The sequence below is a fragment of the Chelonoidis abingdonii genome, chromosome 23 (assembly GCF_003597395.2).
Source record: "Chelonoidis abingdonii isolate Lonesome George chromosome 23, CheloAbing_2.0, whole genome shotgun sequence".
NCBI lineage: Eukaryota > Metazoa > Chordata > Testudines > Testudinidae > Chelonoidis > Chelonoidis abingdonii.
Genome location: NC_133791.1, coordinates 2,250,705 through 2,274,544, shown reverse-complemented (window position 1 = coordinate 2,274,544; position 23,840 = coordinate 2,250,705). Strand labels below are relative to the sequence as shown.

The 23,840-nt window shown below is 44.4% G+C and overlaps 1 protein-coding gene across 13 annotated transcripts in view; it reads right to left on the bottom strand.

Moving 5' to 3' along the window:
• Positions 1-23,840, bottom strand: part of NPHP4 (nephrocystin 4) — a 112,010-nt gene that overhangs the window by 67,721 nt on the left and 20,449 nt on the right. For 10 of the 13 annotated variants that reach the window (XM_032763708.2, XM_032763700.2, XM_032763698.2 and 7 more), the window contains 5 exons: positions 23,764-23,828; positions 20,253-20,408; positions 7,969-8,105; positions 5,221-5,402; positions 4,253-4,379 (listed from right to left, as the gene is read on the bottom strand). In XM_032763708.2, coding sequence (XP_032619599.1) covers positions 4,253-4,379; positions 5,221-5,402; positions 7,969-8,105; positions 20,253-20,408; positions 23,764-23,828 — 667 coding nt within the window. Of the gene's footprint in view, positions 1-4,252; positions 4,380-5,220; positions 5,403-7,968; positions 8,106-11,488; positions 11,582-20,252; positions 20,409-23,763; positions 23,829-23,840 lie in introns of those variants that run through there. The other 3 variants (XM_032763710.2, XM_032763712.2, XM_075060370.1) reach the window with 3 other exon arrangements.

Genomic DNA, 23,840 nt, shown 5'->3' with positions numbered 1-23,840 from the left:
AACTCACACATGGAGTTAAGGATTTAAAAGAGAGGATGAATTATTTTTATAGTGTAAAAATTCAATTTTGTGCTAAAACCTAAAGAAGAATTCGCTTTCTAAAAACTGAAATTCTCCAAATGAGCTTGCCAGAGCACTCCAGGACTGCTGCAGGCTAGGTTTCTCCATCTATAGTGGAAAAAATTAACATATAATTAGAAAGATTTCATAAGCCCATTTGTGCCACATTACGTGTGGGACCGTTGAAAAGCACTTTGTCATTTTGATGGGCGATATTTGCCTTTCTATCCTACAGACTGAAATAGTTCTTTAGAAGCAATATGTGAGCTACAAAAGGAGCTATTGTTTGATTCTGAAAGATACTTTATAGTCAAGTACAATTTTTGCTCAAGTTTTTATAATGTTCCAACATAATATTAAATATTTAGATCAACATAAGATGGGAGTCAGATTCTCAATTAGTTATGATTTTAGCACAAAGAGATCCACATTAAGAGCCTGATCTAACTCCTGCCGAAGACTTCCATGGGTGTCGTATCAAGCTCTAAGAAACAACCACGACTTTCTAAAGAGAGGGGTAAATCCTGAAAAGTTGTGTTTATGCACACGTGTTCGAATTCTGTAGTGCTCTTTAGTTCTGCCATGTTCCTGATACCTTACTATTCGCTCCTTTAAAAGACTGACCCGAACAGGTTTTGTTCACATAAGTGTTTGGGGAACGGCTGATCCTCACAAACATACTTCTATGTGCCTGAGAGGTAATTTGCTATTCTCCTTTCTAAGAAGGTTCAGTGGCCCAGACATGGAGAACAAGCAACATCATGCGATTTGGGTGACCAATATAATGAATAGTGAATAGATTAACTGAACCAAACAACCCAAAGGCAGAAAACTGTTTGTCCAAACTTCCTGGAGAATACTTAAGAATGGATTCATGCACAGATGTCAAGAGCATGAATCATTCAAGGACAGAACAAGCAGCTAAATTCCCAGCTAATATGATTCGCAGCTCTTAATTTGACCAGCTCTACTTTCTAGCTTGCAAATCAAAGGGGGTACAGAACAGTATAGAGCTGCGGTGCCCGATGATATTAACAGGCAAATAAGCCCAAGGAGCTTTTAACATTTAGCCTCATTCAGCACTCCCTCCAGCAATAGCAAAGAAAGGGTCAAATTGGCCTGAGACCCAATGATGGCTGGCATCAAAGGTTAACGTGTGAGTAGCTTCTTTCTATGGGATGGAACATTTTAGACACACCTCTGACATCCATGAGTGATTGAGCTATTGATCCAGCTCCTTTGCTCACTATCTTTCCAGGTTCTTTCCTGAATGCTTACCAAGAGTCAGAACAACAGTGACCATTTCTCTCTTCCTCCTCTGCAGAGCTAGTGTGGTTTTTCTCCAATCTACACTGTAGCCACACCAGGTTGTGAGTTCTAGTCTCGACGCCTCATGCACTCTATCTGATTAGCAGACAATGGTCTGCACGACACCTCCGACCACTACAAATCCTCTGAGAAAACACGTATTCACAGGATGCCTCACCTGACAATTTTCATTACATCTGTATTGACCTAGAGAGAAGGGACAGCTGCACTTTTATTTGCAGATCTTGTGAGGGAAGTGAAGGCCAATTAGGCACAAGAGGGGAGGTGGCCGTTGTTAGTGACTCTTACCAATAGTATGAGTGTTTCCATGTTTCACTAGCAACCAAAGGATTCTGTTACATATCCCGCAGCCCAGACATTCCTGAGGCAGTTTGAGATGCTGGGGGGCCAGCTGAGCACTACATTCAAGCCACTGTCCACGTGAAGAATAGGACAATGGGTAAATAGACAACAGCAATCTCCAGGTACTGAATTAAGTGACATGCCACACAAGCCACTCACCTGTCAAGGACCAATCAGTTTCTCGACCGTACTTGTTCCTAAAAGCGCCTAAAATAAAATGGAATAGAAAGCCACTTCCATATTTAACTGAGGGCCTGTAAAGTCAACAGAAGAGAATGAACTGAAGACTAGGAAACCAAAGCTCTTATCTTCTGGGACTTTGTTTAGAGAGTGAAGGAGAAGCCATTGCCTGAGGGGTTTGGGGGACTGAAGGAGAAGGATATGCAATGCTAAGCAGGAGCGTGAAGGCGCTGCTGCCGTCACAAAGCAAAGTGACCTTTTGGTTAACAAATAAAGACCGTTTCAATAGTTTCACTGTGAGACAATCAGAGCTGCTAAGTGCAGAACATTGTAGGCTAACATGACAAATATAATCAAAATTTCCAATTTGCAAGACCAGAGACATACAGGGATTAAGATAGATAATTTAATTAATAAAAGCAGAGGAATCTATAATGAGCAATAACAATTTCATTTGGAATTTTCACCAAAAGAAATACGCTAAGTCTGCTGTACAGTCTTTGAAGGATCACTTCGTTTAGGATGCTTTTCTTCGGGTCTATGTTCAATACCTGTTATGTTGCAAATTTGAGATTTTTAATCAATAGTCACTTTTAAAGAACAAATTTGTGTTTTTCTTTCATCAATGCGCTTACTGGGTAAGTAGATTGCTACTCAAGAGTGATGTATTGTGAGAAAAAGCAACAGGGAGGAAAACCAGAGCATTACCAAGTATATTTTCAAGAGCTAAGACCCAGTGATCATTTGTATTAATGAAAAGAATTAAATGTGCTAGAAATAATTATCAATAGGGAACAATACATTACAGTAAGTAAAACTTCTAATTCATCTGATAAACGAAAGCACAAAACACTGAACCACTGCTGAAATTGGAGTGTGTGAGATGAGAACTCCTAAGCCTATATACCCTAGGTGCCCAAATCAAGAGCACCTTATGAAATAATAAACGTTTTAAGAAGAAAGAGCCTGGCTCTGCATACATTGAGGTCAACGGGAGTTTTCGGTGCCAGGGGTTCAACGTTTTTTTGTTCTACAATGTCAGCAATTTCTGGGAAAACCCACATCTTCCTTTTTGGAACACTTGACTTCCACTCTGTACTGAAGAAAGAACTTTGTCTGGCTGTTAGCTGGAATCCAGTACTCTGTGACAATGAAACTATTCCATCAGAGAGAATTTATGAAGTATCATACAGCCTCAAAAGCAAGCCAAGGGAAGTGTATGTGCCAAAACAGCCTACCATGGCTTAAATATTTCAGAGAAGACTTAAAAGGAACCAAATTTAACATATAACTCACAGTGTGTGACACTCAGAAACAGCTGCAGATCATCACAAATATTCTTGGGGACCTCAGCTTAGTGTTTATAAGTTTACCATGGGGGTTGGAAAACCTTAAACTTGTGACACAGCTCTGAGTCATAAGGCTCCAAAAATGTTTCTTTCAAGATTCTTGAAAACAGGTTTCCTCTGGTACAAATTCTCGTTGCCCCTCCTGTATATCAAAGGTTGCACTGTAATGCAGTATTAAAGTTGTCTTTATTATAGATGTTGCACAATGTATATTTTTTATCTGAATCATTTTGTTCACTTTACCAGAAGGTCAAGCTTTCAACAAACAGTCTATCATTTCCAGACCTTTTTTACATTGAAAACTTTCCACACACCTGTTTCTGAGCTTAATTTTAAGTTGTTCTGGTGATAAAACAAAATATCAATGCAGTTCTGAGAAGAATGGCTTCATTACAATAAACGTAACCAATAATTTTGAGTTGCAAGTATCTGTCTCTTCAATTTTTCTCTCTGAGAATACTAGTTTAGTCAGCTGAAGGAGCTAAAATTATCATCCAGCTAGACGACATGCAGTACAATTCAGCATTTCAAAAATTAGAAAGCCAGGCATTACCAAGAAACTACTCAATTTTTCTTTACAGGTCTCAGCATCTTAACCTTTTCATAAGGAGTTGTTCAATAGATGGCACCTGTCTTAAATAGCTGCACTAATTATATAGCAGCCAAGAATTGCTCAGAAGGTGCCATTTGTCTATTGTCTCGGTAACAGAGGATTGTAAAACTTGGTCAGAATATATAGTTACACAACAGCATTCTGGTCTATCAGGTACAGATTTATGTTCTTTAATAATTAATCACAGAAAGGCTAAAAATGTCACCGATGAACCAGAATAGCATCAAGAAGCTATTGTGGTCTTTTGGAAAAATATGATGTATGACTAGTTAAGGAACGTCAGCGACACTGTATATGCATAGTTTGTAAGCACTTTGGATCTTTCAGGACAAAATGGGTAGTAGAAACAATTATTCATAAGTGTTACGTTCATTCTTACCTTCCTGTCGGCTCCACTTGGTACACAGAAGACATACTCCAGCTGGAAGACAATTGCGAACGCTGGGTGATGGACCATCTCGGTCAAACGAATGCGGCTTCTCAAAACCAGAGCTTGACCTACCATGCTGCGTTGGAATGTAACAAAACGAAAGATTAAATGAGGGCTGTTTATTACAATCCTGCAGAAATTAGCTTCCAGCTGATCCCAGGTGCACTGCATTCCTTGCTGGTGATCTGTGGCTACTGCGTGGCATTGAACACAGTTCTAGAAATCACTGTAAGTTGTTATTTGTATTGTGCATGCATCTAGGAGCCCGGGCCATAGACCAGGACTCCATGGTGCTACGTGCTGTACAAACACACAACAAAATGATGGCCCCTCCCCACAAAGATCTTACATTCTAAGAGCAAACCTGATACAGACCTTGGAAAACTGCTTCTAGAGTCACTTCTACAAGTTCAATTAATTCACTGACATTTGAACAGAAAAGACTTAGTATAGCCTGAAGAACACGGCTGAACTGTAGTTGGCCAACCATCACCAGCCTGAGAAACATTTTTCTCTCAAACACCCAGACTTCTTGTTGGGGGTTGCTCCACCTCGAAAACACCATGGCCTTTTTTAAGAAAAGGACGAGTCGTTCAGAGCCCCGCTGACGCATAGCAGCATGGGCTGGACAGGATCTGAATCTGCAAACTCCTCGGCTCCCTCTGGAGATGGGAAGGAGCTCAGAGCCAGGCAGGATGGGTAATGAGCTTGCTCCCTCAGTCCTGCCCATTTTCCAATTCTGATTTCTGAGAACTGAAATCCAGGGAGGGCAGGCGGGGAAGCCGTCTGCTGTTCTAGCCCTGTGGACTGCAGGCCATCTGCCCCTGACAAGGGGAGTGACATGGAACACCGTAGTGCAGCCAAAAGCAGAAGAAACCAGCCACTATTCAGCAGTTACTGGTCCTTTCACCTCGTACCTTGGTTTGGCGCCGAGGCCTTGTTTCCTGTGGAAGCTGGCTGAGCGCCCCCGAGCCACCTCACCCTCTGGCACCAACACCACCACCTGAGGCGTCTGAACGAAGCATAAGCCATTGTGGACCCCAATGTGCAGCCGTCGTTCCTGAATGAGAACTTCGCTCCCATCCACTGAGGAGCTGTCCTGGGAAACGGGCCCATTTCACCAAGGTTACATCACAGGCTGAAATAACCCCACAGGAAACACACAGCAATGGGCTGGGAGCTGGGCTTCCTCCCCTTCCTTCCCCCAGCCAAGAAATGGCAGTGGAACAATACTGCAGAAGCTGCTCCATCATTACAGCTGGAGCAGCCCTGAGTCTCCATGGCCCCAGCCCCATCTCCATCTCTGCTGGCAGAAGCTGGGAAGACCATTGCATTAATATTGTGACCACGCCTAGGGATGGGCTACACACTTCATAGGTGGTGCTCAGCTCCTGCCTCCGCCTCCCAAATCTGGCCAGCGGGGACTCCCCATAGTGGCCTTGGAGAAGTGTACCTTTCCTTTTTAACATGGTTAAGCATGCAAGTCGTGCTATTCATATCCATGGGACTACTCCTGTGCTTAAATTTAAGCACATGCGTAAGTATTTCGATGGGTCAGGGCTGAAACGCTTGGCACCTGGTGAGATTAAAGCCCGCACATGGGACATTGCACAATACAACATGGAGCAGAGCCCTGAAAATCCATTTTCATCTGTGAGTTATGTTTGCTCTTTGCCTGATTCTCATGCCTCTAGCCAATGAAGTGGCATTTGGAAGATTAGAAAGCAAAATTTGGGCAATTAATCATAAAGTCATAAAAATGGAACCTGCCCCAGAGTGATTGCTAGATATTAAAGTGTTTTATCTTAACAGAAAATCCACAGCAAATATGACAAAGAAACAAGGATTTTTTCTCTCAGTCATTATTGCTTACTAAATTATATGATATTTGAAAATGAACTTTAAACCTCAAAGTTCCTTTATCTTCCCATTAATCAAAACAAGTTGACCAAACTGCAACCTATTAGTGTTTGAATATTCAAAACATAAACCACGGAGAACGGCTTTCTGATGATCAAAAAGAAAACCAAGAAGTAAAATGCTAAAACATAATAAAATTACTTTCATGGTGGAAAATTAGCACACTATCCCTAAAGCAATCTTGTGCTAGTGCCATTTGTCTAAATGTTTCTCTTCTATACAAAAACAAAGCAATAGCGTTAATGTACTTTCTCCTTGTTTGGTCCTTAAAACTGAAATAATCGCCTGTTTTTTGTCGCTCTCATTTTAGAAGTTTCCAAAATAATTGTGTGGAAAAAAACAAAAGTATTGTAACTGTTGCAAAATACCCAACCAAAAAAACCCCCCAGGCCCACTGCTAATTTTAAACCTTCCACTTTCCTCCAACTAGGACAGGGTAAGTGGTAAATCACTGTCAAGTAAGATGGGCTGAGACAGAGGACAATGCAGTTCATCGTGCAAACATGCAATTTTTTTGCTTCTCTGGTTTTTAGGGATTTTTCTTTTTAATCCTGGGGGGAACAACAGTACCAAGAACTGGAGGCACTGCAGAAATAGATCCTCTTTTGGCCAGTGGTATTTCTATATTTCAAGGAAAATGGCTGTGCTTTAAGACCCTGAATAATTATTTTAAATACTGAATCAGGAGCTTGTACCTAATCCCTCCTTTTTCGCTACCTGGGGCTTTAATACTAGGATTGTGACTGCAGGGATTTATAACATAAATGATGTGTGATAACATCAGCAGTAGGCAATGCCAATACCATACTCAGTGAACTGCTGACTTAGTCAGAAATAAAACTTATCCTAAAACTGGCAGCTACACATGCATATCTTCACCTGGGTTACCTCCAAATACTGCAGGGCTTAGGCATTTGCACAAACCCCACACTGATTGAGCTGTTCAGGGCAAAGGCTTCTTCAGTACAAGTCCTGCCCATTGTCTGGCTCCAGAGTCTGAGACCAGTCGTATCAAGACTAGCCATTGCAGACAGGTAAAGTGGCACCTGCTCACCTTAACAAATGGGAGAAGTATGCCAGAGAAGGATATGCCAGCACTCACTAACTACAATTTATTGCCAATGCATCTGACGGAGAATCTCCATCTTGTAGCTGAAGATTCCTGGGCCAGACACCATGACTGAAGCAAGGCTGGGGCAGATCATTACAGGGTTGGGAGTCTGAGAGAGAGCCCGGAGGCTTTAGAAAATTGTGGTGGCCATTCACTACGCAGTGCTTCTTGCCCTTGGCCAGTACTGAGCCAGTGCCTCGCCATCGGGCTAAAGGGAGATAGGTGCAGTCTTTGGGAAAAGACGGAAGACCCAGGTCTTGCTGTCTGTGGTCGTTGCATTTCCTAAGGTGCTTCTCACAAGCATGGGGAAGTTACTGTCTGAATCCTGGCCAGGTTCTCACTTGGCCAATCATATTGCACCTCCCTACACAACCCCTCAGTTAGATGAGGTATTCTGCACACCTTGCTCTGAACTGTTGTGTAGTGTTGCTGTGCAGTTAGACAGCTACCACGTTTCATCCCAGAGCTTGCACTTCAATGGTAGGCAAAGTAATTCATAGATTACTATGAATTCCTAGCAAAGCTATTAATATGCATCTAGATGAAAACCTCCTTATCAATGTCAGTTTATTAGCATGATAAAAATACTGAGATGATAAAGGAGTTACTAATGTTGCCATGATAATTACAGTACCTTAAGTAAATGCTCACTGTTGAGTAAATCCAGCAGCTCTTCCTCAAATTTTTCTAATGAAGGGTACAAATTAATGGACAGTTTATCCAAGTACCACGTGACTGATTTCATGAGGCGGGGTTTTCGAAAGAAATCATCTGAAAAGACATCCAGTCATATGTTACACTGCAGTCACCCAAAGAACGTAAAAATATCACAAAATATGGCCTTGATATTCAATCCCATTCTCTGACCAAAGCAGACAATACAGCTGAAATACGTGGTACTCACAATAATGAGCCCTTCTTTCCACCGCTAAAATTAATAAACAAAGGCTAACTTCAAGAGAAGTCTAGTTTCTCCTTCAAAATGCCTCCAGAAACAATTCTACAATCTAGTCATTAAAAGAATGTAGATTATAAAGGCAAAGGAACGTCTGGTACCTCCTCAGCTTAGTTTCTTTTCAAGTCTTATACTCTTCTCCAGCCAGAAAGAAACCCAGCTGTACCCCTCCACCTCCTATTACATCTGCTGTGAACCTTCCTGAGTCTAACACACAGAGAAGCCAACAAGTCAGCCCGATAATTTAACTGGTACCAAGGTGGGGAGCCCCAAGTCCACAGCAGTTATCCCTATCCACCCGCTTGAGGGAGAGCTAGAGGGCCACACAGAATCTGAGGAGAATGCATATTCAAGCGCCAGCATGAGCTGCAATGGGCTGAATGCACTTGCAGTTGCATATTCAAGGAAAGGACAATGGGGGAATATGTGACAGCCAAAAATATTGGAGATGGAATAAGCCCTTCTTGTTCCCTGACTAGCCCCTTCCTGGGTTATTTACTTCCCCACCCAGCTGCATCACCACTTTTTATATGCATGAGGCCACTGCTTCCAAAAATGAAATCTACGTTCCAATCCAGAGCAGCCAACGAGCAAGAGCAGGATAAGGATGACATAAACTGAATACAGCCATCCATTGCTCATCTCTCTCCTGACTTCTGTTGTTCTAGCAGGTCACGGTATTACCAGAGAGTCTTCTTTAGCCCAAGATACCCATTCATCTAGATCAGTGATTCTCAGACTGGGAGTCGGGAGGTTATTACATGGGGGGGGTTACGAGCTGTCAGCTTCCACCCCAAGCTCCGCTTTGCCTCCAGCATTTATAATGGTGTTAAATATATAAACAAGTGTTTTTAATTTATAAGGGGGGGTCTCACTCAGAGGCTTGCTATGTGAAAGGGGTCACCAGTACAAAAGTTTGAGAACCACTGATCTAGATTAAGAGGGGCTGGAATCACATGGCTCAGACCTGCTCCATGAATCCAGACTGACTTTGAGCAGAGTGTTTATTAAACTTGCAGCAGCAAGCAAAGAGTTTTGAGACAGAGAGCAGGGAAGTGGCGGATGTTTAGGAGAACCTGGGAGAATTGACCGATCCCCTCAACTTTGCTGGCAGTAGCAGAAGGAGGGATCACACTGCAGTCCTTTAGATAGGAAGGCAAACACATGCTTCAGATAACCCAGACTTGCAGCTACTCCGTTGTACAGAGTTACATTTCACTTACCAAGACTACCTGTGGGGAAATGCCAGAAAGGATAAACCCAGCTCTAAGCTGTGCAAATTCTCCGAGTGCCGAGTGGTAAAGTGACAACAGCAGATTTAGAAAGTTCTGCATGGCAAGGCTTGGAAGGAAAACTGAAATTGAGTGACTCCATACTCCACTCTGTTTTGGCTGCACTTTGCTAATGGGCAGAGAGCTGAGCTAGGCTCGGTGATGATGAAAGACAGGTTGAACTGAGGGTCACAGGAAAGGCATGAAATATGAAGCTAGATAGAAGAAACTGTTAAAAATGGAACAGCCAGTCTCTAGCATTGACAATTGCAACCATGACCTTTCCAAGCACCTAAGCAAACAGACCAAGGTTTCATGCAAATTTAGAAATTCAGAGATCATTGCTAGATTAATATGCAAATAGATAAATAAAGAACCATTTATTTATGCATAAGTATTTCCATGGATCTTGGTACTGCAGGGTCCCATCAACTCCACCATTTCCCCATTATTAAAATAATATCAGTAATTAACATATAAATATCCCTCTGTCACCCCGAGAGAGCTGGACTGTACAACTCTTACTCTCCTGAGTGAGCATTTATTCATAAGAGTAGTTCTTCTGACTTCCAATACCCACAAGTTTTAGGGAGGTATTTGTACAGTTTAGTTCATGGTGAATATCACCCATATATTTCCCACCAGACAAGCCTATGGCAAGTATTCTGAACTCCAGCTGCTTTATTTTAATCACAGCTGAGTTTTCTCTTGCCCTAAAAATACAAGGCTAAGCAAGTTACAATGCTGATCACTGCCGACATTCCACCTTGCAGGAACTGGAGGGGGCTGCAAATTTTGGGAAGTGTAAGCACAAACTAAGGGGTAGGAACACATTCCTTAAGAGCTTTTTCCACAGAAAGGCACCTGAATAAGACTTTATCCTCCTCCACATGGCTCACAGTTAAGCATTAACAAACCTGCTAGATACTTAAAAGGAAAACCTGAAGTCTGTAAAGGGGCTGACAATAGAATTCAATAACACAATGTCTCAGGGCTAGTCAGAGCTGCAGGAGCTGTGAGGAATGAGGGATTCACAACAAATTAGTGCTAGTGAAGCGAGAATCTGCCTTAATTTGATTTTAGAAACCAAGTCTACCTTCCCGATTTCATCTACTCTGTTGTCTGAAGAGTCAGTCCATCAAATTACAGGGTACATTTTGTTTAAACTGGCCATTTTAAACCAATTTCAACCACCTTGTTCCTTTATGATCAGGTTCCAAGCAGTATTTATTGCTTAGTTCTTTTGCTTAAGGCAGGGGAGGGGAGAAGAGCAGAAAGAAGTGGAACTTGTTAACTTTTCCGGACAAAGCTTTTCCTGACAACCAAACAGCAAGAAATCACTAGCCTTGTTTTAGCAACATTGTTGGGCTTTTAAAAGGGAATTAACTAACTGAAGGCAAAGAGGTGACAGGGAATAGGCAGGATGAACAACTCCATGCTTGTGTACTGCTGGGCCATTTGGTAATAACACGGCTACATTTATACTGAAGTCAGATGTTTACAAATATCCCTGACTAACCTTATTTAGAGCCCCAGTTCAGCCAGGAACTTAAGCACATGCCTAACTCTAAGCCTGTGAGTAGCCTCACTGAATGAAGGACTGAATTAAATGCATTGAAAGTCCAGATGTTAAAGGCAATAGAAAGGATTTCCAATGGATTACTCACAGGTTCAAAGTTAGGCATGTGCTTAAGTACCTTGCTGACTTGGAGTCAGAGAGAGATTGTGTCTCTCATCATTGTCTTCCATCTGCAAACTGCTTCACTTTCCACTGCTAGTCAAATTCAGAGGCCACCCCCAGCAGGCTGCAGCTGATCAAACTCTGGTTTATGAAGGCTGACACCTGTGTGTGACTACAAGAGGCTGTGTATTGCTAACTGTGCGGCCATGGTCTTGGGGAGGGTATATGGAACTCCGCTGGACTTTACCTTATAACAAATCTTCTTGATGCACCTTTACCACAGCTGAGCTGTATGTAGGCGAGCAGTGGAGATGCACAGCCCCAGGTGATCAGCTGGTGTCTGGAAGGAGAATGCTGAGTGCACTTCCTTACCACCAAGCAAAGAACCATTCTTCCTCTGCATGACGGTTAGCGTCTATCTCCCCGCCACACTGTACCTACCCTTGCGTCTGACGAAGTGGGTATTCACCCACGAAAGCTGATGCTCTAATACATCTGTTAGTCTATAAGGTGCCACAGAACTCTTTGTCGCTTTGTACCTACCCAGTACACCTGAGCAGCTGATTTAAGGTTACAGGGGAAAACAAAGAGGAGCAGGAAGCAGCAAGCTAAATTTTCCCTGCAAGGTACCTTTCACACTGTTAATGTAGTGGTTTGATTGATTATTCTGCCAATCGTTTGACTGGTAGCTGAATTTGCAAGTAAAACCCAGCAGGCAGATTGGTAAGGCTTTATGTGACTATAATGCCTAAAACACAGTTCCCCTTGTGGCACGTCTGATGCTCTGCAGCTAGAGGCAGATCTCAGTGGATGTATAAGGATACTGGGCTATACACTGAGGAAATCATCTAAAGACGCAGGCAAATGATGTCTCCCTCCTGCTGGCACGATCAAGGAGCTCCGAAGTCTGGAGCAATGGGAGAGAATGGAAAAGAAAACCCTTTGGAGACATGCATTATGAAGAGTGGCACTACTCCAGCTTTTCAGATTACTGGCTATTTACTAGCCAGAGTTAATGCACTCACAAGGCAACCTGGCATCTCCAGAACTGTATTATTGCAACCATGTCATTGTGAAGCTCTGCATGGGAGCTGTGGTATTCTTAAAACTACAATACTCACCCTGGGGAAATGAGGAAACAGACTGACAGAGCAAGACGGGTACCCAGAAATCACCTACTACAGGACAGGCCCAACAAGGAAAATAACAGAACACCACTGGCCATCACATACAGCCCCCAGCTAAAACCTCTCCAGTGCGTCGTCAACGATCTACAACCCATCCTGGAAAATAATCCCTCACTCTCACAGACCTTGGGAGACAGCCCAGTCCTTGTTTACAGACAGCCCCTGAATCTGAAGCAAATACTCACCAGCAACTACACACCACAGAAACACCAACCCAGGAACCAATCCCTGTAGCAAACCTCATTGCCTACTCTGCCCCCATATCTACTCTGGCAACGCCATGAGAGGACCCAACCACATCAGCCACGCTGTGAAGGGCTCATTCACCTTCATGTCCACCAATGTTATATATGTCATCGTGTGCCAGCAATGCCCCTCTGCCATGTACATTGGCCAAACCAGACTGTCTCTACGCAAAAGAATAAATGGACACAAATCAGACATCAGGAATGGTAACATACAAAAGCCAGCAGGAGAACACTTCCAGGGCCGGCTCCAGGCCACAGCGTGCCAAGCGCGTGCTTGGGGCAGCATGCCGCGGGGGGTGCTCTGCCATTGCCGGGAGGGCGGCAGGCGGCTCCACTGGACCTCCCGCAGGCGTGCCTGTGGAGGGTCCGCTGGTCCCGCGGCTCCGGTGGAGCATCCACAGGCATGCCTGCGGGAGGTCCACCGGAGCCCCGCGGAACCACAGACCCTCCGCAGGTGTGACAACTCGGAAATGTTTCTTAATGTTTTTGCTCCGAATACTGTGTAGGTGCCTTCAGTGTCCCCCTATGCAGTCTTAAGTATCTTGGTGGTAGAAATAAAAGGGCGTGTGTTTGTGGCAGAGCAAAGGGCCAGTTGCACTAATGCCTGGCTTGTCTTCTGGCTAATGATGGGCCTGGGCCCCTTCCCTGCAAAAGTGCCAACTGAAGGTTTTGGAGAAAAGAGGTCAGGTGACCTCCTGGCCGACAGGAAAGGGTCTGAGCAGAAGAGGGGGACTGAGGGTGTTGTAGTCTGGAGCTGCATGGGAACGAGGAGTGAAGTGCAGATGTGGGGTCTGGCTCACGCTTCCCGCAGAATGACACCGGCCAAGGGTCCGGTTTGCTGTATCTACAAGCTCTGTTTTAGATCCTATTCCTGTCATCGATAAACCTCTGTTTTACTGGCTGGCTAAGATCCACGTCTAACTGCAAAAGTGGTGCAGCCTGTGGCTTCCTCCAGGACCCGCCTGGTGTGCTCAGCTGCTGGGAAGCGCACGGAGGGGCAGAGAATGCTGAATGCTCCAAGGAGAGACCCAGGAGGTGAAGACGTGTGAGCTTCTTGCCCTGAACGAGTCTGCTCCAAGGGAGAGCAGGCTCCCCAAAGTCCTGACTGGCTTTGTGGGGAGCTGTTCCAGAGCATTGCCCGGTGACTCCGTGACAGCAGGGAAGCCTGCAGGAGGTCCACCGGAGCCGCGGGACCAGCGAGCGGCAGGGCGCCTCCCGCGGCGTGCCGCTGTGCTTGGGGCAGCGAAATTGCTAGAGCCGGCCCTGAACACTTCAATCTTTCTGGACATTCTATAATAGATTTAAAAGTAGCCATACTTGAACAAAAAAGCTTCAGAAACAGACTTCAAAGAGAAACTGCAGAACTAAAATTCATGTGCAAATTTAACACTATTAATTTGGGCTTGAATAGGGACTGGGAGTGGCTGGCTCACTACAAAAGCAACTTTACCTCTCCTGGAATTGATACCTCCTCATCTATTATTGAGAGTGAACTACATCCACCCTGATTGAATTGGCCCTGTCAATGCTGGTTCTCCACTTGTGAGGTAACTTCCTTCTCTTCATGTGTCAGTATAATAATACCTGCATCTGTAACTTTCACTCCATGCACCTGAAAAAGTGAGGTTTTTTACTCATGAAATCTTATGCCCTAATAAATCTGTTAGTCTTTAAGGTGCCACTGGACTCCTTGTTGTTTTTGTGGATACAGACTAATCGAGCTACCCCCTGATACTAAGCAGAGGGAGTCACCACTGAAGAACTGATGATCTTATCTTTATCCCTTAACTTTTCCGAATCACATGAATTTAGCCACCACCAAGCCGCCATTGAATGCAGAGCTCTGACATTTCATGGGTAAAGATTAGTAAGGCTTTGGTGTACCAGAATCATATCCCACTGCCCTTGCCAAATCTCCACTTATCCAGAACAATGCCATGAACAAGGAGAACTTTGAAACAAGCTATAAAGACCTCTTCTAAGACTCCACTACCTGACTGACTACTTAAAGCATCCATCCTTCATCTATAGCCATTTTCCAGGAAGAGAAGCAATTAGCAAAAAGGGGGACTAGATTGAAATGATTCTGTGTCCCCTTTACGGATTAAAGATACAAACTGTTGTTATTACATTTGTATGAAAGACAAAAATTCCAAAGAATGTACAAAATACTTCCAAGATAATTAACCTCAAGAAAACAGTATAACTAGACAGAGGCAACTGGAGTCTGAAACTAGAGAGTTACAGTTTAAGTTAGACATTAGGAACCCTTTTATTTTCCCAATAAGAGCAAGTAGCCAGTGTCGATTCCACAAGCACCATTCATAGATGTTAAAGCCCACAGCAAACTTTCTGATCATGTAGACTGACTTCCTTCACAACACAAGCCAAAGAACCTCACCCACTATTTCTGCATCAAACCCATAATTTCTGGTGAAGCTAGAGTAGCTCTTTCGGGAAGATAACCAGTCTTGGTTTAAAGACTGCAAGTGATGGAAGAAGAATCCAAGCTGGTCCAATGGTTAATTACAACTGTTAACATTCCATCAACTGGATTGATCAGACACTTGGAAGAAACTGTCCTTTGAAATCCCAGATTCAGAGGGAGTCCCCAGCCCCACAATAGTTCTGGTCCTTTTAGTCAGGTATCTGTAAAAGCAAAGCCCAGCATGCTGCCTGGGAACAAGGATCGTATTTCAAATAAGCGAAGCCGTTGCTTCCATTGACTTTATTTTGCTAGGTTGCTGTACGTTCCCCTGAGATTTCAGATTAGCACAGATTAATATGCCTGAGCTTTTGGGAGCTCAGGGTGAGCTTTACACTTTACACTACCAGACTGGGGGAAAGAAAAAAAAAAACAAAAAACAATTTATTCTCTACAAAGCTTCACAGTGGGGTTTCCCTTAAATTACAAATACTTTTAAGCTACAGATTTCATTGCTAGTATAAATATTTGAGTGTTATATAGTCCTGCTTCCAGGCACTGGAGAGCTGGGTTGGGCTCACTGTCAAATGGTCAAGCTTATTCAGCTCCCAGTGGATGTTTAAGGTTTTAAGAAATGACATAATTTAAGAAAAGGGGATGAATGGCTGCCTACCTCTGCTAGCCCTTTATTTTCTCTCACCTTAATTCCCTTCGGCACATTTTTCACCAAACCATTTAATCCCCTCTTCCTCCAGAACAACTTGAGGTATGGCTCCAACAATTTACACTCTTTGCTTCAGCCTGCTCTCAGGGCAATTTATTCCATGTATTCAATACCCTTTGCATGAAGCAATTTAAACCAAATTCCTCATTCACTCCTATGTGCCTTCTCTTCATTATTATTATTGATGTGCAGTGTCGTAGCACCAAGGGGCCTCAAACACTGCGCTAAGTGCTGTCTTTGTAAAAGATACGTGTTGACCAGAAGACTCCAGCCTTCCCAAAACCATAAGATGAGGGGAAGGAGGGTGAGAATTTCTCTACTACTTTGATGTGGTACATTGATGAACGATGGAATACGTCTAGCGGTGAAAGCAGGGGACTGCGAACAGGGAATACTGGGTTCTAATTCTTCCTCTGCCACTATCACTTCACCTCTCTAATGCCTCAGTTTACCCTGCTGAAAATAAGGGTGATATTTACCTATTTCATAGAGAGACTGTGAGTCTCAGCTAATGAATATTTGTAAAGAGCTTTGAATTCTCTGATGAAAGGTGTGATGTACATTCAAGGAATCATTATTTCTCGTCACATCCACAATTGCACTTGCTTTCCCTTTCCCTGTAGATCCGTTTAGCAGTCTCTGTGCTATCATTTAAAACACACTAGGACAAACTCATCCCTAGTCTCGTTCCCATCACTTCAGAGCTGATTCACCAGGGATAAGATTAGCCCAGATTAGGTCATTTATCCAGCACGCCCCCGTGCTTTCGTTCCCTCTGTGGAGGAGACAGATGCTAGCAGATGATTCATTCCCAGAAGTGGCACCTGATGCCTTCTCAGGCAGCACAAGCAGTCGTGAGGATGTTTCGTATGGGGCTGCAACATGTTAGGCTATTGATGGGCTTTTTTCAGCTTCTGAACAGCATATTCTGTTAACTATCTTTATACCTCTTTGATTCTGCTGTATTAATGGGCTGTAATGCATGATGATATCAAGCCACATGATTGATCCACATGGACTCCTGAGCTTTTGCCTCTCCTGATCTTATCCTCTTATTATTATTCTATCTTCCCTTCCCCCCAGCTCCCCATTCAAAGAACAGGCAGAGAAGTTTGCTTATTTTCTTTTGTGCCATTCTCAGTGGCTTTTCAGGAAAGCTAATGCCAAAGAGGTGGGTCTTAAACCTTTCCCTGAAAGCCATTAGACTTTCATCCTCAGCTCCTGGGGCAGCCAGTCCTCAGCACACTGACTGGCTGCTGAAAGGTTCTGTTCCAGTCCTACTATGATCAGCCTCTCTAGTGACAGTTCCTTTGTCCCGGAGGAGATCTCTTTGGGTATACATTTCTTTCACTGGAATGCCTGTTCCAGTTTCCATCCTATAGCAATTGATCTCTGTGTTGCATCATTCCCTGCCTCCTTGCCCATCTCTGCTCTGTAATTGTGTTTGTCAGTTCAGATCCACAAAAGCAAGATGCACAGACTGAGAACAAAAAAGAAGAAAGAAAACTAAACATCTATGGACATTAATATCTAAGGCGTCTTTTACCTACACGCCTATTCTGCAATCCTCACTCACCTAAACAGGCCCACTAGTTAACACAACTATTACCATGATGAAGGGATGCACGACAACCTCTCATGCGTATTTAGTCACAATCAGCGCTGTCTTCATTCCCAACACTTGGATCATCAGTCCAGGTAAAGGGCCCTAATTTAAAGAGGCCAGGCAATAAAGGACACAGCTTTAAGATGTACAATAAACATGAGATCTGGCTGTAAAATCATGAAGAGCTCAGGTACACTGTAACCCATTAGGTCTTATTTTTTTGCCAATGATTTCCCCATATAATTCATAATAAAATAACATAACTTGGTCCAATAAAACCAGCACAGACTCTGCCTTTCTCCAACAGGCATCAGCAACTGAAGCAGATGTTGGTTCGTAAAAACTGGCTGAGCAGTTCCAGTGTTCAATCAGCAAATTATAAAACATTATTGCGGGGTGTCTATTTACAAGCAAGGGATACGCTGCAGCAGTGAGACATGAATAATTGATCGTGCTGTTCATTAGCAGGCTCTGCTACCACAGTCAAAGCAGAGCTAATGTTCCCTGAAGCCAGAGGGAAGTCGCATGAAAATGATTCTGGCAGGAACACGAGCTGCAGGTCTGGCGTGGGGTTATGGCTCCGGGTCACAATCACTCCCTTCTCGGCTGAGATTCCAGAGACACTAACAGAAGGAGAAGCTAGATCTGTGACCCTTATTGATGGCGCATTAGCCTCTGTCCTGACAATTGGCAGGTCAAGGGACTGAAACTGGCTTGAATTATCTCCCCCAGACATATTAATGGGGATCTCCACCCACAACCCCCTTCCTACATGGAAGGAGGCGAGCTCAGCTGCTTATATGGCACCATCCCCTGGGCCACATGAAGGCTGGTCTGCATAGGGGAAGGTGGGTAGGGGAGAGTGGGCAGAGCAGAGATAGGGCTGCACACAGTCCAACTCTCTCGCCCAATGGAGTCTAGGTGAAAAATTAGAGGCCAAGGTTGTATTAGCTTTTCTGTCAAGCCCCAGCATGTGGGGCCCAGGCACTGGAGTGGCAAGAAGAGTCCAAAAGGGCCACGGTGATGGGGGTGCACGCAAGGGATACTGAGCCAGCCCTGGTGCAGAGACGCAAGACTCTGAGCAGATGGCTCTGACCTCCCAATCTACCTAGGGGCATTCATGAAGTTTGGCTGCATTCCTTGGCCTATCCATGGGAAGGGTGGCAAACTCCACTCCCACCCCCAGCAGAATAAGAGGCACACTGGGAAGGGATCCCACAGAGATTTATCCAGGGCTGGTCCAGGCTTTCATTATCACGTCTTAGTGAAAATAAATGCTTCCCAACCACTCGTAGTTTAGCATTTTACAAGGGAACGCTCCCTAGCCTCCTTGGAAAGGGGCTACCAGTGATGAAAATGTAGAACAATGCATACACAAAGCTGCTGCCTTTCAGAACAGCAAAACATCACGTGTCCATAAAAACGCACCTTCAGTTTAAAACCCATAAGAAACCCAAGGAAATGTTCACCGGGAGGTGAACAGGCTGCAGAAGAGCAGGTACAACAGACTCATCTGCAAGTTGTTTTATTAGCCATCGACAAGGTTGGCTGTACCTCAGCAAAGAGCTGAGTCAAAGTGATTCTTGCCCAGATGGCCACTGAGAAAGAGAGTTTATGTGAAAATCCTGCTTCTCTTGTTTATTTCTCAGAGGAGGTGTCGCTGTGGCTCTTTTGTGGGTGAGCACATTTTCACAGTTAGATTTCTCATTGATAATCCCTAACTATGGGCACTTACAACAACAGCACACGCTTGGCATCACACACTCCGTGTTGCAGGCACTGTTTGCATCTATTCAGCGCCTTGGCAACTGATGTGCTGCGTTAGTAGAGGAAAGCAAACGCATGTGTAATAAGACCACATTCACCTTGAAATCCCTTCCTAGTGAAAACACCCAGATGAGCACAATACATGCCATACACAGGACCCCCCCGGAAAACACTCCTCTTTATTTAACAGCAGCAACTCGACTTTTCTAGCTGGCCTAAGCTTCCCCTTCAAAGTAACAGTACTGGGCTGGAGAAAACTGTAACATTTCCCTGATGGTCTCCCTTATGCCTTCTGCGCTGCTACTGTTCCTCTGGGTGCCAAAGAAATGTGTGTCTTTGTCTGCTAGGCTGTGGCAGGCTTTTCTTGGGCCCCACATCTGGTACCTGGTGTATTTAGCAGGAGCACACTAGTTGTGTTGTAATGAGAAGCAGCTGGTGCATTTGGCAGCTCAGGTTTGACCACAAACCAGCAACAGAAGATGTGCATAAACTTAAAATGGGTGGGTCTGAATCACCTCCGGCTCACATCAGCATGAGCCCATTGACCCTCATTTTGTGATGGTGCAGTGACTGGGAGAATCAGGCCCTATAAATAAATACATTTGTGCCATGCAGTGCTTTCTGAGCACCAGATATTCTGCAATAATCCCTCCCCCATCCCCTTCAGCATCCTCTTCCCTTCTCTCCATTCCCACAGCCCCTCGCCCACTCCCTGATTGGGGGACTAGAGGTCAGCTCGTCTCTTCCCATCCCACAATGGTCACACTGGCTGGTGTGTGTTCGAGATCTCCCTCCGGTAATAACTGATGGGTGGAGAAGGCCTAGGGCTTATCTCAGAGAGCTCACAGGGCTTTTTTCTGCCAGTAAGATAAAGTACAGCTGAATCCCCAGATCTGGCAGGCCAAGACCATAATAATACAAATGCCCACAAATCTATAAGTTGGCAGAGTCCAGAGTAACTCATGAGCACTATAGCTTGGTGTGTGCTACGCCAACCTTACTGTCCTATGGTCAGATTTACACATGCAGGAATCAGAATGAAAGGATCCCTTACTTGTTTCTCCATGTGTTAGCAGCAAGCCAGGAATTTTCTGCAGCCCAGACACCAGCATATTCTCAGGGAGGAGGTGATACATGGTCTCGAGGGGCGGATGTGGCCTTAAGGTGTACTGAAGATGAGTGTTCTCTATCACCGTCATGTATTTATTCTCTAAAGGGGGGGAAACGTATGCAATATCTGAAAACACAGAGAGAAAGACTTCCAATAGTGATGCCCATTGGAGAAACTGATCGAATGGTGCTTTCAATACATGCCCACTTTATTAGCAATGTAAAATCTGTTTTTAAAAAGTCTGTTTTCTTCATTAATGTATACGCAGCCTTTTCAGGCTTAGCTTGTTAAGAGTGCTGGGCTTACAAATCCAGGGTAAGTGAAAACAATGCACAGGCCCTGGAAGGTTATGATTAAGCAACTTAAAATTACTTGGATCAACTCTCACTCAGCTGTGAAGAAGAAAGAAGAAAATCCATCCCTTCTTCAATAGCACTGCAACAAACTGCTCCTGTTTAGGTTGCTCCTTAATCATGTGTGTTCTATTCAAATCGCCATCTAGACATATTTTCAAAAGACCAGCATCTGAGTCCCATTCAGAAAAGAACAGGGCCTGCACACAGCTGAGCTGGTGTGTGTTATGATATTTCTGTGTCATCTTAGTTCACAGTGAAAGGCAAAATCTTAATTCCTAACGGCTGGCAAAGGTTCCCTGGGACACTTTTAAATTGAACTTCCCAAAACTTCTTGTGCCAGCTTTTCTCCCTCTTCGTGGTAAAGCATGAGATGGGACTAGTGAAACTGGCTGCATCTCCTGCCGTTTCACTGCATGCATTCAGAAGGGCGACCCTTTTATCTTTCTGCTGCACATCTTTGTGTCATGAGTGATTCATTCTGATGGGAACACATTGTGGTGGAGGATCGGTTTCCCCTCTGGAGCTGAAATGCAGGAATCAGCGGTACACACTCTGATACCCAGCATCTCCCAAGTGCTTTCAGCATTCTAACAATGGTCTCTGCTCTCAAGCTGCTCAGAGGTATTTGTTACACATGGGCTTCTCTCACTGAACTGGAGTGGTACGCAAACTGGAAAAACTAGAGTGCTCTCTTTAAAAAATAAACTAACTCCTTCCTAGGTGATACATTATAACTGCCTGTAGTGGCTGGGATCCTGAGCACTTGGAAAGAACATTACTCACATACAGGTTATTCCTGTTACTCGAAAGTTGCTAAAACTGCTCAATCTATTTCTCTGAATGGTCAGTTTTAGAGATGGGCCACAACCAGAGCCATGTATTCAAATCCACACTCTCTCCCCGCATTTTGACAGCCTGGGTGAGTTCAGTTAAACGGAACCGAGAACCAAACACCTCCTAGGTGTGAATCTGCAAAATAAAAACCTACCAAACAAGGTTTTGCAAAATTCAAATTAGCCCTGGTTTAATCTGTTCTGACTATGTGTATACGTTTTCCCCAGTTTCTAGCAGCAGATATTGGAGTGATGCTGTCATCATTAATATCCTAATACTGAAAACCCCCATGTGTCCCTGATATTTGAGAAAAGGAAAACATGTGTATGACTAGCACACTAGGAAGTGGAAATACAATGCAAATTCTTTCACTGACTCGAATGGGCACTGTATTGGACCCTTCATCTCTGCAAACAGGAAAACAGCCTAGTGGTAGGATGCAGGGCACTGGAGCGCTTGTTAAAAAAGTCTTTAAAACCAAAACTGATGAAAGTGCAACTAAGCCTCCCTCCTGCTTCCTCTTCTGGGACAACCCAAAGGGCTCTCAGGGCAATTGACTGCCGCCCAGCTTTGCTACAGTTCATCTAGCAAATTCAGCACCGACCTTCAGGAAAACAGTGCAGAAAGGGACAAGAGGCAGACATGTTCAGAAAGACAAGGTCCTTGTTACATGCTTTGCACAGCAGCTTGCTTTTATATTTAATATTTTATAATGCACTATTCCTGCTCCGTCGGCCGTGTTCAATCAATACATATATATAAATAATTGAAGCCAATTTGTGTTTAAACTGCTGTGTCAGGTTTTCTTGCCAGTATCCACAGAGGAACCTTTTTCCATACATTGCCCATCTTTTTCCTCTCCCTGCCTGTACAAAATATCCAGTCTGGGCCTGACTGAGCAGTCAGCTGAGTGCTGAGCTCTGCTAGGGTCATCTAGCCCTCTCTCTTACAGAACTAGGAATTAGATATACCCCCATGGTACACAGAACTATCAGCACCACTGACACATGGTCTTCCTCCAGCCCAGGCAGGACATTTGGCAACAGAAAGGACAGATTGTGAGCCCATTTCCCAAGCTAAGGAAAAAGAATCCCTCCTTCTTCCTTCACAACAGCTTTCTGCTTAGCTTTAGCTATCCACTTTTTCAGTCTGGTTCTTTCCAACTTAAATCCTGAGGTGGCTCACCTCAGTGTCTCTGTAGTGGGCCGCCCACTGCCAGGTGAGAGAGGGAGATTCAACTCCTGGGCTCACTCACTCATTCCCCTGGATGTGGTGTTCTCAGAGAACTCCTCCTGCCCTATCTCTCACACGTGGGTGATCTAGGAGCTCTGTAGGTCAGCTCACCTGACCAGCCTTCAATGGAGCCGCTATGGTGCAGGATTAAGTGTGAGAGGGAGACATGGTTGGGGAATCCTCCATTGCAGACTAGAAAATGCAAACTTGCAGACTAGAGGTGAATCTGCATGACAGAAGCATGCACCAAGCTAGTTTCAGACTCACTGCCACGCAAAATACCTAGAAACCTCTTAAAGGCTGAGTGGGGGTTTGGTGGACAGATTGTTTTAGACACCATGCTCTGGGCTCATTCTGCCTTCCACAGCAGATGCATCAAGAATAGTATTTACTTGCTGAGAACTGACAATGATCTTGGTGCTGTACAAGACCCTAAATGCAGACTCCAGACCCCAAAGAGTTTACAAATCCTGCAGAGACTCACATCCACAGTTAACTTTATTCATGTCAAGCAGAGCCAACAGGATGACTCGCGTGTGCTAAGTTGAGTCCGTGTGGAAGTCTCTGCAGGATTAGGGCCTAGCCAGTAGACATGCTGTCATGGGATGGGATTTGATCGATGCAGCAGAAATTAAGCCCCTTTTCTCCTTATGCCCCAGCAACAGGCCCTTGTATGAACGACGGCCTTTGACAATGTTTAGAGCACACTGTCATAGCTGTGGCTCCTGGCAGCCTCAGCAAAGAGCCTTAAGGTGCTGTCAACCCCACTGCCCAGGAGCAATAACTGGCCCTGGCCTCAAACAGCCTGGCACACAGCACAGGGGCATTTCACAGCAACTATCTGGCACCCTTGTCTTCTGGACTTTTCTTCTAATGCATTTTGGGTGGCTAACCCTGAACCTGAGCAGCCAAAAGCTTGACACACTAACACAGAAAACAGCCTATGCTACACTGAGCAAACAAATCAGCAGACGTGTTACTGACCAGCCCAGGAAGGAAGTAAAATATGAAGTAGTTCTATATGATCTTACGTTCTATCAGGTCCTGGAGGAGGGGGTGCAGAAGCGCTCGAGGTGTCCCATGATACAGCTGGAGCCTAGAAATAAAA